The 15,902-nt window shown below is 53.6% G+C and overlaps 1 protein-coding gene and 1 long non-coding RNA gene across 5 annotated transcripts in view; one reads left to right on the forward strand and one right to left on the reverse strand.

Moving 5' to 3' along the window:
- LOC139764909 (uncharacterized) overlaps nucleotides 1–15,902 on the forward strand; it is a 170,622-nt gene that overhangs the window by 34,207 nt on the left and 120,513 nt on the right. The window lies entirely within an intron of this gene.
- LOC139764908 (latrophilin Cirl-like) overlaps nucleotides 1–15,902 on the reverse strand; it is a 256,100-nt gene that overhangs the window by 15,718 nt on the left and 224,480 nt on the right. For 3 of the 4 annotated variants that reach the window (XM_071691980.1, XM_071691977.1, XM_071691981.1), the window contains exons 3-6: nucleotides 13,992–14,181; nucleotides 7,125–7,231; nucleotides 1,629–3,404; nucleotides 1,180–1,498 (exon numbers count right to left, since the gene is read on the reverse strand). In XM_071691980.1, coding sequence (XP_071548081.1) covers nucleotides 1,180–1,498; nucleotides 1,629–3,404; nucleotides 7,125–7,231; nucleotides 13,992–14,181 — 2,392 coding nt within the window. Of the gene's footprint in view, nucleotides 1–1,179; nucleotides 1,499–1,628; nucleotides 3,405–4,423; nucleotides 4,531–7,124; nucleotides 7,232–13,991; nucleotides 14,182–15,902 lie in introns of all 4 variants that reach the window. The other variant, XM_071691979.1, reaches the window with a different exon arrangement.

The raw sequence follows: 15,902 nt of genomic DNA on the forward strand, positions 1-15,902 counted from the left end.
ACCTCCAAGTACTTCGAGGTGTTTTCCCCCTTCTCTGGGAAGAAGGATCTATGTTGTGGTCAGCTGACCCACACCAGGAGGGGCTGCCGACGATGGAGTGTCCCGAACCAGCCAGTGTCGTCTCAAAATTGATGGTAACGGAGCAGACTCACTGAAGGCCATGTGTGTTATGATTTCCCCCCCACACAGATCGTCAGTGTAATGGCAAGGATATATATATATATATATATATATATATATATATATATATATATATATATATATATATATATATATATATATATATATATATATAGATATAGATATTCAATAGGTTTGGAAGAAGAGAGCATCAAGATCACAAAGGCAGATGCATTAAGAGGATTGGATCGTGCACAAGAGCAGTTTCATAGCCACAGCGATGATAGATTTAAGTGAAGCACCAAGCAGCAGGGACGAGGCTATGGGGATCGGCGGGAGCTATGCGGTAGAGAGAGACAGGGTTGAATCCCATACATGAGAAGTGCTTGAAGGGAACGGGCATACAAGCGTAGGATCCACATCAATATCTAGTAAGAGAGAAAAAAAAAAGAAGAAATAGAGGATTGGAATGTCTTCAGAGGCGACATGGACTCACTCATGCCACAAGGAGAGATTCTCCACCAGGACTCAACGAGTGACACTTGGTGGAGGGGGAGCTAATGGGTATCTACGGAGAGTGGGGGAGGAGAAAAACCACTAGATATAAACCATGCAATGTTGGAGACGACTGTAGAGGCTTACAGGCGGGAGTAGAGACGGTGTTGCAGAGCGTTGGTGTACCCGCCGCTGTCAGTGAGGGAGAGATGGTGAAGTTAGAGAGAGGAGAGTCAGACGTGGGCCATCTAGTCTTGTACGGGAAGGGGGGACACTTTTAATCGGTTCCTTTGGACACACAGGACAAATTGGTTTATGAAGCCACAAGAGAGACTTTATAGAAATACACAAACACACACACAAACACAGTGGTCAGCCGAGTGTAAACAACACACCTCTGAGGGCACAGTAGCTGTGAACTGAGGAGGAACATTCACGTGAGGAGAATGTGTGCATGAAGTGTGAGGGGTGGTGGTTGGATTCACGTGACATACAAATGGGGAGGGGAGTAGTGGAGATCGTGGGTGTGTGAAGTGCATGTGGAGAGGACCCGGCTTGACCTACCTGGTGGAGTCGAGGCGAGCCATTTCCTTGGTTTTCAGGGCGTCGTCAGGAGAGAGTCTGCAGGTGTAGATGAGCGCCGCCGCCAGGAGGGCCACATGCGCCGCCAGCAGGAGCAGCGCCGGACCCACCAGCGAGAAGACGAAGTAGTTGTCGGTGCGGAGCCAGCAGTACTGGTCGGTGCCGTAGCTGAAGGGGTCGATGACGGCCGCAGCGGCCACCACCAGGAGCGGGAGGCCGTACGCCAGGGTGTAGTGCCACCAGCGCAGACGCAGGGAGTCGCACTCGACGGCCCGCGCCACGCTCAGGTACACGTGCACACCTGCGGCATCACGTCACACGTTAAGACACTCTTAAATTGACTCCAGAACAGAAGGGGCTTCCCTCCTCCTAAAAAACCCATGGGTGAATGTATATTAGGACATGAAAGCTCACTTACTCATTTTACTCACCTTCCATGAACATCCAAGCGAATGCTGAGAGGACAGTGTAGTGCAGGATGCCAGCCACGACCCCACAGAGGATGGGGATATCGGTGCGCCACACGCCGACGAGGAAGACCAGCTCGGCCGCCGTCAGACACACGCAGACGTGGCGGTGGACGGCCGTGCGGGGCGAGGCGAGACCACGGAACACCGAGAACACCAGGAGAGACCCGGCGACGCACACGAGGCTCACCACACACCCGACATACGCCAGGATGCGCAGGGGCGCCTGGGGATCCTCGCCCGCGCTGCCCCCAGCTGCCCTCTCCATCAGGACAGCGAAGTTGGTTAGGTGGTCGCACTGGCAGGTGACGTGGGAGCGGTTGTACCGCAGGACCCGGCAACCCTCGTCACTCCAGGCGGAAGTTGTGTAGTCCCAGAAGGCGCAGACGGGGCGGGTTACGTTCTCCTGCCGCAGGAGGGAGAAGGTGAGGGTGACGGGCTCCGGCAGCTGGATGTGACGACCCCGGCCGAGAGACGCAGACACCACCCGCGAGTTGACCAGGCGAGTGACGTTGGGGGCGCGGTGTCCGAGCGGCTCCGTTCCAGGACGCAGGAGGTCTTCCAGGTGATGGTACGTCAGGAAGACGACCCTCGTGGAGCCGCCGTCGCTGTTCTCCAGGATGGCCTCCGGAGGCAGGACGACGGAGTCGTCGAAGACCCACTCCAGGGCTTGGTCCTGGGCGGACGGGAACCTCACCGAGGATCCGTCGGCCCTGGCGTTCCTTGCCGACACCAGGACGTGCGACCTGTAGTGCGCCGCTTGGGTGCCCGAGGGAAGCGCGTCTGCCAGGAGGAACGACGCCTCTTCCAGTGCCACCATGAGCTGGGTGACGGCGTGGCGTCTCTCGCGAACGGCCAGGTCACCCCAGGGGCCTGCCATGCCCGCCGCCAGTAGGGCAGAGCCCGTTGTTAGTGCTGCCTGCAGCATCTCCGTGACAAGGGCCTGACGCTGGCGAGGGTCCGGGAAGGCGTGGACGTGCTCCGTCATGCGGGTGGCCAGAGTCGAGAGCAGGCGAGCGGTGGTGGTCAGGTCACCGCCGTACAGCGCTTTACTGGCCGTCACCGTGGCCAGGTCGGCGGCCACACCCAGCAGGGAGTCGTGGGAGTTGGCTCGGGTCTCCAGCGTCGCCAGCCACACGCTACGGCACTCGCTCAGATCCGCGGGCCCGGCCCAGTCAGCCTTGTGGCACGGTCTGCGTGCCCAGCCGGAGGCGCCGCCAGGGCACGGCTGAACAGCTACATCCCCGCCGCGGGTCCAGTTCCAGTAGAGGCCGCGCCCGAACGACGGCGGGCACCAGGGGGACTCGTAGTCCCCGTCGAATCGCGGGGGAGCCACGGGCGTGGGTTTGCTACTGACGGGGGCTGGGGTGGTGCTGGGGCTGGTGGGGGCGGAGGAGGTGGAGGTAGCCGGTGAGGCGGAGGAAGCCAGGGCTGGGGTCGTGCCCTCACTTCCAGGCAGAGTCGTTGCCACGTCTCCCTCTGGAATTTCTACCTCCTCCGCGCGCGGTGCCGTTACGGGCGAGAGCGTCGGGGTGGTGGTGGTGGTGGAGGTGGTGGAGGAGGTCGTGGTGGTGGTCGTGGTTGAGGCCGTGGTGGTGGTGGGTGGTGGCGGTGGGGTGGTGGTCGTGGTGGTCGTCGTGGTGTAGTTGGTGTTGAGGGTCGGGAGGATCCGTATAGGCGGACGTGTAGCCACGAACCAAGGCGGTCGGGGTCTGCTCGTTGTGGTGGTCGTCGACTCGGCTACACACACACACACACACGACCACAGGGAAGAGAAAACGTATTATGAGAAAAAAGAGAAAAGAAAACGAGACTTGTAGACATAATGTAAACACTAATAGGGCCATTATATGATCATGAGATTGACAATTGACAGACATAATACACTAGTGCCATAGCACTTTATGATCCAATTTTAAGTTTATAAGTGTATAAGTATTCATAAGTCAGTTACGGTTACTTGTAAGTACATAAGACTTTATAACTCAAGTTACAGCTACTTGGAAGTGTTGTATAAGACTTAATAACTCAGTTACAGTTAGTTACTTTGATTTGGAAATGATACACAATTAAGGCCCGTAAGATCTTGAGCCCTAAGGCCACCTCACACTTGGGGGTAAAACAGAGCAATACGTGGCCAGCGGATAGTACCAAAGAACGCCACTAGAGGGACAAGGAGGGGAGAGGTTGGGTGGGGTTAGGTGAGGGGTTGGGGAGGGGGGGGGGGTGACAGGAGTGAATGCTGAGGGGTGCCATATTAACATGCAAATGGCGCTGCGGCTCACAAAGTTTACGACCTGTCAGGGCCGTTGTGATGTGGCACTAATGACATTATAGCTTGCTTCTCCGCCGCTAAATGATTTAACATAATTAACGGGGGAGGGGGAGAGAAGAGAAAGAGAGAGCCTTACACCGGGGCGTTTGAGGGGTGAGAGAGAAAGAGGGAGGGAGAGAGAGAGAGAGAGAGCGAGAGGGGTAATGAGGGTTTGGTGGCAGGGGGACGAGTAGGTACGGAGGGAGATGAGGTAAATGAGGAAGGGGACCGGTAGAAGGGGAGACACAACAGGAAAAAAAAATAAACACACACCCTCCCGCTATAAAAAAATATATATATAGGAAACGGGATGACTTAAAGTTCTCGTAATAGCTTATAGGAAGGAGGCGACATGCAGGCACAAGCTGGACGGATGGTGACCCACCCCAACACACAACACAGAAGAGAAGGGGGAGGAGGTGTGAGTACTTGGCACTAGTTTTACCTGTCATGCACTGGTAATGTGCTTCAAGGTACTTGTGTGTACCAGGGCAGCCGTCACCAAACCGGGTGGAGTTCGATTCGATGGTACAAGAAGGCTTCCCTGAGCAGCTTGTTATTTTGGGGAGGGAGGTGGGGTTGTAAATGACACCTTAAGACATACATACTCTCGACAGCCAATTAGCTTAGGTTAGTAAACAGCAAAATCACTTACATACTAAGCATGGTTAGGTATTAGACACTCTTGGTTGAAGGCTGTAGCGGTCGGGCCCGGGCCCCCCTCGTAAGATATTAGACTCTTAGTTGAACTCTGTCGTGGCAGTAAGGGGGGGGCCCACTAAGCGTGATAGACTCTCAATCGGACTCTGTCGTAGCAGGGGCCCCCCTAAGCATGATAGACTCTCTATCGAACTCTATAGCGGCCGGGGCCCCCCCTAAGTATGATAGACTCTGTCGAACTCTGTCGTGGCAGGGGGGGGGGGGGCCACTAAGCGTGATAGACCCTATCGAACTCTAGCGGCAGGGGCTCCCCCCCCCCAAGCATGATAAGATTTTAGACTCTAAAGTCGACCCCTGTAGCGGCAGGGGAGCGCCCCGTCGAAGACCTCGCCAGGGTTGCCCACGCCTGTGGTAGTAGTAGTCGAGATGTTGACGTCTCCGGGGCTTGGGTGAGAGCGAGGACGAGGACGGATCTACACACACACACACACACACACACACACACACACGAATGCTCGCTCGCTCGCTCGCGCGCGCGTCTCGCCGTACAAGAATACTTTTCTTCGGTGTCCTCGGGGATCGAGCGATAACAAGAGCACCGTAAGATCCGTCCGGGCGGCGTGGGACTGATAACGGAGATAAGGCAAGTTGGTGCCGGGGTGGAGGAAGGAGAAGGAGGAGGAGGAGGAGGGGATGGTTTAAGATGCGAGTACCCCTCTCATCCCAGCCTCCTCTCCTCCCTCCCTCGCCCACCACAGGAACGTGAAAGGCCGGAATTAACCTTTACCACGGACGGTGTATATAAATCTGTAATGATAGAGTCTCGTAAATTGGCCCAGGGGAGGGGCGGTAGAAGTGGACGAAACGTTCGTCTTAAATTGTGAAGGCCCGATAATGGGTCATCATCACAGCTGGCGTCCGGAGGAGGAGGAGGGTGAGGGAGGGGCGAGAGACGGAGAGGAACGGTGTGGGGGAGGGGCGAGCGAGACGGGGCCTGGGGGGATGCCAGATGTACGAGACTTGCCTACAACTTACAAGACATAAATGGGGGGGAGGGGGAAGAGGGGAGGAGGAGGAGGAGGGCTTATTAGAGGCTAAGGAACTCGAAGAATATCTAATTAATATATGATAATCCATTATAGTCATTAACCCCTATTTACGGTGGGGGGGAAGGCGGGAAGAAGGCGGTCATTTGAAGGGGTGCAGATGGCCAGAGCGAGGTGGCGAAATGGTATGGGAAGACCGCAGACGATGAGAGAGAGAGGGGGGGAGGGAGAGAGAGAGATAGAGAGAGAGAGAGAGAGAGAGAGAGAGAGAGAGAGAGAGAGAGAGAGAGAGAGAGAGAGAGAGAGGGAGGGGTGGAGGCGAGGTGGTGTGAGGAGTGGTAATGGTGTCGGCTCCGCACACCTTTGGCGAGACAATTAACTCCTGGGATCAGTTCTCGCTCCCTCCAGCCAGCCAGACAGGCAAGCCTCCTCTCTCTCTCTCTCTCTCTCTCTCTCTCTCTCTCTCTCTCTCTCTCTCTCTCTCTCTCTCTCTCTCTCTCTCTCTCTCCTGCTTCCCATCGCCCTCCTCCATTCCTCTTCCTCCTCCATCAAACCACCTTCTTCCCCTTCTGCTTTCCAAGACAGTCGGCCACTTGCGTTCCCCACGTCCCACCAGACGCGGGTGATGTACGACTCTCGCGCAACATTAACATCTGCCGCTGTTCCCAAACATTCCCTCCCTCATCTGTCTTCTGCTTTCCCCTCCTGCGCATCTTCCTTAGGCCCTCCCGAGCGGCGCAGGTTAGGTAGGGGCGTCGTCCTCTGTGTGGCAGCCATCGGGGGGCTTCACCGTAAGACTCCAGATTAAGGTCGGTTGCAGAACTCATCCGCAGAATTCATCGCCGGCCACAGATTGGCGTCTCATGGGACTCCTCTACGTCTGTCATAGGGTGGGGGTGCGGGAGTTCAGACCCGTCACCTACGTCAAAAATTAAGATAATTGCCCTGGGAACGTCCAGGCGCTGGGTTATTGTGCTTACTGTAGCACTCCGGGCCCTGCTGAAGCGTAGCTGGCGAACGTCGATTTTGACCTGTCTCTTAGAAGAGCCAAGGCTAATCAAGGAAGGAAGGCATGAAGGAGGAGAATATATTGTGTGAAAGATGAGAGAAAGATAGCACAGCCTTCCCTCCCACTAGGCCCTCAAGGGTCTAGTTGATAACAGCGGGAGGGAGGGAGGGAAGGGATGGGTGGTTGGTCTATGTTAGTCACAAGCCGTGGAAGAGGGCGTGAGGGCCAGCTACATTGGTTAGTTCATCTACTTCCTCACCAGGAAACCGGTTAGCTACGTTGTTGATCAGCCCAACCCACCAAGGCTACGGCACTGAACCGGGGGTCGGGTTCAAACACTGCCTCTCAAAAGTCTACAAAGTATGGCTTAGGCCAAGAGAACCAGCCAGCCAGCCAGAGATGGTGGCGGAGGGGGGCAAATTTGACGTTACCTAAACGACAGGAGTAGTGGACTTCGATGTATTTGTGGGTTCCTGGGCAGGGGTCTCCGAAGAGCTTACTGTTGACAGCTGTGGTACAGGTGTCTCTGCCGCTACACCTGCGATGCCTTCTGGTTCAGTAAACACTTCCCCACAAACGTTATGACATGTCTAACCCTACTGGACAACCGTCTCCTTTTAAGGTAACACTTTCTTCCTGTTATCCTAACTTTGACAACACCTTTTTTTTTTTTTAGGTTTGATGACTCCCATCCTCACTTAATCTTAAAGAAATGAATTTGGCAGATCTGATTCACATTCTGCTATGCCAGCCTACATACATCATTGAAATCAAAAACTGACATTGAAAACTGAGGAATATTTGAAAACTAAGGATTCTTATTAAATAATAAATAAAGAATATTAAGCATAGTATATTTTGAGACTAGGAGAAAAACACATGGAATAATATATGTACACAGCAAAAAAAATATCTTTACACCAGTGAACGATAGGTCTCAGAATGAATCACCCGTTAACTTTAAGAAGTTGATATGCTTTCAGATTATTTCATCCTTATGTCATATTACATAACTTTGAAAGTGTTTAGATAATTTTTTGTGCTGTGTGTATGTTCATCATTATTGTATACCACACAGTCATGCATCACCAGACATTCCCTCCTCACTGTCAGAACAGAATCATTCGCTCATATGTTCTCTTTCACGCGCGTCATGAGATGCCTCACATCTGAAACGAAATTGTCATAATTGGATAACTTAAAACATATTTAATAATCTCTAACAAGTTTTTTTTTTTACGTTAGCTAAGACGGCGCGGGTAAATGAATACCCCCATTCAACGCCACACACACACACACACACACACACACACACACACACACACACACACACACACACACACACACACACACACTTTCATAGAACACATGATACCCTCCAACAGCCAGGATTCGAACCCAGGTTAGCGTTCCCGAATACCACGCAAAAGGTCCTGGGTTCGAATCCTCGCTGTTGGAGGGTATTATGATATATATATATATATATATATATATATATATATATATATATATATTCTTTCTTTTCTTTCATACTATTCGCCACCTCCCGCACCAGCGAGGTAGCGCCGAGAACAGAGGACCGGGCCCCCGAGGGAACATCCCCACCCGGGCCCCCTCTCCGCTCCCTCCCTATATATATATATATATATATATATATATATATATATATATATATATATATATATATATATATATATGGAGCGTCAGTGTGTTTGGCCAGCTGGACCTGGAGGTGGTGGGCGGGCAAAGAGGAAACTTTGAACATCTGGGATGCTTGTAATAGGATCTTGTGGACTTTGACGGGGGGCGTAAGAGCAACTGGTTGAACCCTGCACGGACCTGGACGAGACCTGGCTCCCTCCTCTCCCCCTCCCCCACCAAGTAGACCTGGGTCTGGTCATGAGAGAGACCCCCCACCCCGTGGAATCGTAGCAAACACTAGGTGCCTCAGAATTTTTCTAGAGGGATCTGGGTGTGGCCCGGGAGCAGCCGTGGGCCACAGGGGTGAACACTGTGGGACTAATAGGGACGGTAGGGGCAACGGAGGGCGCTAAGAGGGATATCTACTTTATCTACTTAACGGGTGGGGGCGCCCGTGTGTGTGTGTGTGTGTGTGTGTGTGTGTGTGTGTGTGTTTGACTGCCAGTTTCTACTGTATGGGGTGGGGAGGGAGTTTAACACTGTCTGTCGTTGAGTACATGTGCTCTCTCGTCTGTCCATCACTGGCATCTACATATCAATTTACATATGCACGCCACTAACACCTTCAGTGTACTTGAATTGTGATGTCATGGTGCGTGGCCTCCACTGATCCGCCACTACCTAGCCAATACCCTCCTCCGCTACACCAGTGCCTGGCCATTACTGCCACACTGGTACCACTGGTACCTGGCCACTACCCTCCTTTTCTCCACCCGCACATATCCACTACCTTCCATGCCCCACCAGGACCAGGCCACTACCCTCCACTGTTCCACCAACACCAGGCCAATACCCTCCACTGTCCCACCAACACCTAGTCACTACCTACCAGTGTCCCACCAATACCTAACCACTACGCTTCACTGTCCCACTAACACCTAACCACTACCCTCCACTGACCCACCAACACCTTGCCACTACCCTCAACTGTCCCACCAACATCTAACCACTTCCCTCCACTGTCCCACCAACATCTAACCACTTCCCTCCACTGTCCCACCAACACCTAACCACTACCCTTCACTGTCCCACCAACACCTGGCCACTACCCTCCACCGTCCCACCAACACCTAACCACTACCTACCACTGTCCCACCGACACCTTGCCATTACCCATCACTGGCCCTGAACACTACCCTCCGCTACCCAACCAGCACCTGACCACTACCCCGGCTCACCGACCGGGGACCTGGTGGCCCCCACCGCCAAGCTTCCCTTTGGTCGACACATGCCCCTCCAGGCGACGGGCATAATATTACCAATTTGAGAGGGAAGTGATCGTGGCTCTCTCGCCTGCACGATGGTTATCGTCGGTGAAGGCTCAGTGTTAACCTGATGGACTATAATTGTGCAAATAAGCATTGGCGCGCCCCTGTGCTCCAGGAATTTGAATAATGGATGATGGAGTAAGAGGCACTCAAGACCAGGCGGGGATGGTTGCGGCCTGTGCCTGGAAACAGCCTCCTGCTTGCTTTGCCTGGAAAAGGCTTTTGTGTGGTGCTGCTGGAAACAGCCTCCTGCTTGCTGTGCTGCTGGAACAGGCTTTTGTGTGGTGCTGCTGGAAACAGCCTCCTGCTTGCTGTGCTGCTGGAACAGGCTTTTGTGTGGTGCCGCTGGAAACAGCCTCCTGCTTTGCTTGTTGTGCTTGGAACAGGCTATTGTGTGGTGCTGCTGGAAACAGCCTCCTGCTTGCTGTGCTGCTGGAACAGGCTTTTGTGTGGTGCTGCTGGAAACAGCCTCCTGCTTGCTGTGCCTGGAACAAGCTTTTGTGTGGTGCTGCTGGAAACAGCCTCCTGCTTGCTGTGCCTGGAACAGGCTTTTGTGTGGTGCTGCTGGAAACAGCCTCCTGCTTGCTGTGCTGCTGGAACAGGCTTTTGTGTGGTGCTGCTGGAAACAGCCTCCTGCTTGCTGTGCCTGGAACAGGCTTTTGTGTGGTGCTGCTGGAAACAGCCTCCTGCTTGCTGTGCCTGGAACAGGCTTTTGTGTGGTGCCGCTGGAAACAGCCTCCTGCTTGCTGTGCCTGGAACAGGCTTTTGTGTGGTGCTGCTGGAAACAGCCTCCAGCTTGTTGTGCCTGGAACAGGCTTTTGTGTGGTGCTGCTGGAAACAGCCTCCTGCTTGCTGTGCCTGGAACAGGCTTTTGTGTGGTGCTGCTGGAAACAGCCTCCAGCTTGTTGTGCCTGGAACAGGCTTTTGTGTGGTGCTGCTGGAAACAGCCTCCAGCTTGCTGTGCCTGGAACAGGCTTTTGAGTTGTGCCGCTGGAAACAGCCTCCACCTTGTTGTGCCTGGAACAGGCTTTTGTGTGGTGCTGCTGGAAAGAGCCCCCTGCTTGCTGTGCCTGGAACAGGCTTTTGTGTGGTGCTGCTGGAAAGAGCCCCCTGCTTGCTGTGCCTGGAACAGGCTTTTGAGTTGTGCCGCTGGAAACAGCCTCCAGCTTGTTGTGCCTGGAACAGGCTTTTGTGTGGTGCTGCTGGAAAGAGCCCCCTGCTTGCTGTGCCTGGAACAGGCTTTTGTGTGGTGCTGCTGGAAACAGCCTCCAGCTTGTTGTGCCTGGAACAGGCTTTTGTGTGGTGCTGCTGGAAACAGCCTCCTGCTTGCTGTGCCTGGAACAGGCTTTTGTGTGGTGCTGCTGGAAACAGCCTCCTGCTTGCTGTGCCTGGAACAGGCTTTTGTGTGGTGCTGCTGGAAACAGCCTCCTGCTTGCTTTGCTGCTGGAACAGGCTTTTGTGTGGTGCTGCTGGAAACAGCCTCCTGCTTGCTGTGCTGCTGGAAGAGCCTCGTGTGGTGCTGCAGGAATAGGCTACTCTGCTTGGTGTGCTTGGAACAAGGCATTGTTGGTAGTCTTCGTGATAGCCTGAAAGAAGGGACGGTTTGGTGGTCTTTGTGATGGCCTGGAACAAGGTACGGTTTGGTGGTCTTCGGAAGAACTTTTTCTGACGTGTTTAGTACAATTCTTGTTGAGCCTGGAACAGACAGGTGTCTCTCTGGAACCGTGTCCTCTGAGGTGTTCTAAAACAGTTAAGCATCCTGATGTTGCACCATGACCCACCCACCACTCCTTTCTTTCCAGGAGCTCTTTCAGCCTAAGGGTTGCGCCACACTAAGTAGCAGGGACAGTGTGGGTTCATGGAATGAGTGTGACCCCCCCTGGTTCGTCAGCCTTGCTAAAGCTGACTTCATCATTCACGGTGTAATCGCAAACAAACTGAGTCCTGTAACCCTCTCTGTCTCTCTGTGTCTCGTATTTCATTTAGTCTCCCGGTTCCTAACCCTCTCTCTGTCTCTCTGTGTCTCGTATTTCATTTAGTCTCCCGGTTCCTCTCCTCCTACCGCCCATGTAGCGTTCGGCTCTCCTCCTCCTCCTCCTCCCGGCCCTGCAGGATAATATTCCAAGGCGGCGAGAAGCTGCCTGAGCTGGCCCTTGATCCTGGATGCACCATCCTCTCATCCTCCCGTGTTTATCAACAAGGGAAACTGACCGATATTCTGGACGGAGCGTCACCAGTGCTCCGTGTGCTCCGTGCCAGCTACCGTGCACAGTGCTGCCGGCCCTGACGTGTGGGCAAGCACCAGGGTTCGGATCCCAGGGTTGGTAGATCCGAAGATCCAGCCCCCCCCCCCCCCCCCCCGGGGGGGGGGGGTGGTAGACGGACCTTGGTTGGGCCACAGGTGGGGGGGTAGGGGTATTGGAAGCCACCAGGGTCAGAAATCGTGCATGTATCTTTCCACGGACCATCTGGACGTGGTGAAAGTACTCAGTCACTAGGAACTGCTGGGATGAGTGAGGTTGTACTCCCTGGAACTGAAGCGGGGGATCAGCCAGGCTGTTGTTGTAGGGGTTGTGGGGCTGGGGGCTGCGTGGGCCTGCGGGGCTGCGGCTTCCAACAGCTTGGTCGACCAACGACCCAACCCAGCAGCTTAGGCCCAACCTGGGCTGTGGGGATGAATAAAAAAAGAGCCCTCGAAGGCTGTATCAGGGACTAGGGTCAGGTCCCAGAGGTGATTAGGCACCTGGGCCTCACCCCGGGGTCGGTCGGCACTGGGGTCAGATCCCCCGGGTGTGGGGAGGGAGGCATTACGGCCAGACCCCTGGGGGTGGCGGGCCACAGTCACGTACCGGGTTACGGCCACATCAGTTTCCGGCAACAAGTAAGGACCAGCTGCTGCTGCTGCGGGGCGTGGGGCGGGGCGGGGCGGGGCGGGGCGGAAACGTGGGTCTGAGGGGGGCCTCCACTTCCCTAGGGGTGGGAGCGTCGCGGAACCAGATTCGCTTACAGGAAGGAGCCGCCGTAGAGACACAAACACACATACACACCCACATACAGACGTCCCTCTGGCCTCGGTCATTCAAACACGTAGGGCGGCCCCAACATGCCCCTGGGCGTCGCTCCAGATCCTGGCCCAACGACATGAATATTTCCTGGAAATGTTCCAGAGGGAGATGGGTAAAGTCCAGCGGAGGAATTTTCACTTGATAATTCGGTCTGGAGCCAGAATGAGACGGGGCGCCGTCTACAAATAAGACGGGCGCCGTCTACATCTTACCCTGAGTGCTTTAAGAAGCGGTGGCATAATATACAGGAAGGCTTGCGCCTGCCCAGCGGTTCTTAAATACGATGATGGGGCCCGGAGGAGCCATGTGGGAGGGTCCACCCCCCCACCCCCCATGGCTGCTGTGCCTCCCCCCCCCCCCCACTTCCCCCCTCCCTGCCGGAACTCCTACCCCCAGAACCCCACATCCACCCCACCTTAACACCCGCCCATTCACCTTGCCTAAGCTTCGTTCCCTCACACGTTTACTGATGAATGACGGTCCTTTTTCCCCATTCATCACTCTTCCTCACACACACACACACACACACACACACACACACAGTGTGGATGTGTGTGTGTGTGTGTGTGTGTGTGTGTGTGTGTGTGTGTGTGTGTGTGTGTGTGTGTGTGTGTTACCGGACTCCCCCAACACGCTTGTGGCTACATCGGGAGAGAGAACTCGCATTTGGCGAGACTGCACCACTGATAATACAGTCTCGTCAAAGATCTCCTCACCCCAAATGAAGCCACATTTCCTGCTAGTGTAAGTAGCGCCGCCTTGGGCCGCAGGAGCCATTTGAAAGGGGGCCCTGTGGTGTCTGTATATTGTGCAGGGCTTCTTCTGTACGTGGTCTTATATCACGATCATGGGTAACGTACGAAGGTCAGAGAGAATCGGACGAGTCTAACCTGACCTCAGCTCCACATCCGGACAATAACGGTCTTCGCTTGGCCCTACTTGGTGTATTTAGAGAAAGGTATATATATATATATATATATATATATATATATATATATATATATATATATATATATATATATATATATATATATATATATATCGTGCACAGAGGGAAAGAAACAAACACAGATTCTCTCTCTCTCTCTCTCTCTCTCTCTCTCTCTCTCTCTCTCTCTCTCTCTCTCTCTCTCTCTCTCTCTCTCTCTCTCTCTCTCTCACACACACACACACACACACACACACACACACTAGCATCGGCTGTTGCTTCGTCCGGCCAGTGTGTGTGGCACAAAGGGTCGGGCAGGAGGGCCCCCTTCCTCACCTCTCAGCCAGGACGCGGTGGGTCCTGGGGCTCTGGCAGTTGACGGACCACTCGGTGTTGCCGTGCGCGTTGCAGATGGTGATGGAGAAGCGGCCGTAGTTGGCCCGTATGACGTTAATGACGTTCCCCGGGGCGCAGTCGATGCTCAGCGTCGTGCCCTCACACGCGTACGCCGTCCGGTAGGCCTGACCTGCAAGATTGGGAGGTATGAGTTACGTGATAAGGGTAGATAGATAGGTAGATAGATAGATAGATAGGTATATAGATAGATACATACATACATAGGTAAGTAGATAGATAGATAGATAGATAAAATAGATAGATAGGTAGATAGGTATATAGATAGATACATACATACATAGATAAGTAGATAGATAGATAGATAGATAGATAGATAAAATAGATAGGTAGGTAGATAGAATAGATAGATAGGTAGATAGATAGAATAGATAGATTGATGGATAAATTGATAGATCGGTAGATATAATAGATAGATAGGTAGATAGATAGATAGATAGATAGATAGATAGATAGATAGAGAGAGAGAGAGAGAGAGAGAGAGAGAGAGAGAGAGAGAGAGAGAGACCCTCCCCCAAGGCCCAAGCGAGGTGGTCTGGCCTTAGCTCAGCTGAACATGATGCCGCCTCCTTAAAGCGCAGTAGAATATAAGGAGTGGAAATAGAAAGGCTGTGGAAGCAAGTAGCAGCCAGGTATAGGTAGTGGCAGTGGTTGAGGCGCGGTCCAGTAACATTGTGGTGGTCTTGGAAACTGGCAGTGTTCTGGAAGAACTGCATCAATATGGATAACGGCAGCAGTCTGGATGAGAGTTAAAAGTTTGGAAAATGGCAGCAGGTCTGGAAGAGAAGGAACACAGCCTGGAAAATGGAAGCGGGTCTGGAAGAGAAGGAACACAGACTGGAAAATGGCAGGAGGTCTGGAAGAGAAGGAACACAGACTGGAAAATGGCAGGAGGTCTGGAAGAGAAGGAACACAGCCTGGAAAATGGAAGCGGGTCTGGATGAGAAGGAACACAGCCTGGAAAATGGTAGCGGGTCTGGAAGAGAAGGGACACAGCCTGGAAAATGGAAGCGGGTCTGGAAGAGAAGGGACACAGCCTGGAAAATGGCAGCAGGTCTGGAAGAGAAGGAACACAGCCTGGAAAATGGCAGCAGGTCTGGAAGAGAAGGAACACAGCCTGGAAAATGGCAGCAGGTCTGGAAGAGAAGGGACACAGCCTGGAAAATGGCAGCAGGTCTGGAAGAGAAGGAACAGCCTTGAAGATAGCAGCAGGTCTGGAAGAGAAGGGACACAGTCTGGAAAATGGCAGCAGGTCTGGAAGAGAAGGAACACAGCCTGGAAGATGGCAGCAGGACTGGAAGAGAAGGGACACAGCCTGGAAGATGGCAGCAGGTCTGGAAGAGAAGGAACACAGCCTGGAAGATGGCAGCAGGCCTGGAAGAGAAGGGACACAGCCTGGAAAATGGCAGCAGGTCTGGAAGAGAAGGAACACAGCCTGGAAGATGGCAGCAGGTCTGGAAGAGAAGGGACACAGCCTGGAAGATGGCAGCAGGCCTGGAAGAGAAGGGACACAGCCTGGAAAATGGCAGCAGGTCTGGAAGAGAAGGGACACAGCCTGGAAGATGGCAGCAGGCCTGGAAGAGAAGGGACACAGCCTGGAAAATGGCAGCAGGTCTGGAAGAGAAGGGACACAGCCTGGAAGATGGCAGCAGGCCTGAATATGGAGCAACACTGGAAAATGGGAGTAATCAAGATGAGTGGCAAGAGCCTGGAAGAGGGACAACAGCCTGGAAGAGAGACAACAGCCTGGAAGAGGGACAACAGCGTGGAAGGAACTCCTGCCTTAAAGGAACCACGACAGCCCGAAGAAATAGCCAGAAGCAGGGAGGGTCT

Source organism: Panulirus ornatus, chromosome 51, assembly GCF_036320965.1.
Source record: "Panulirus ornatus isolate Po-2019 chromosome 51, ASM3632096v1, whole genome shotgun sequence".
NCBI lineage: Eukaryota > Metazoa > Arthropoda > Malacostraca > Decapoda > Palinuridae > Panulirus > Panulirus ornatus.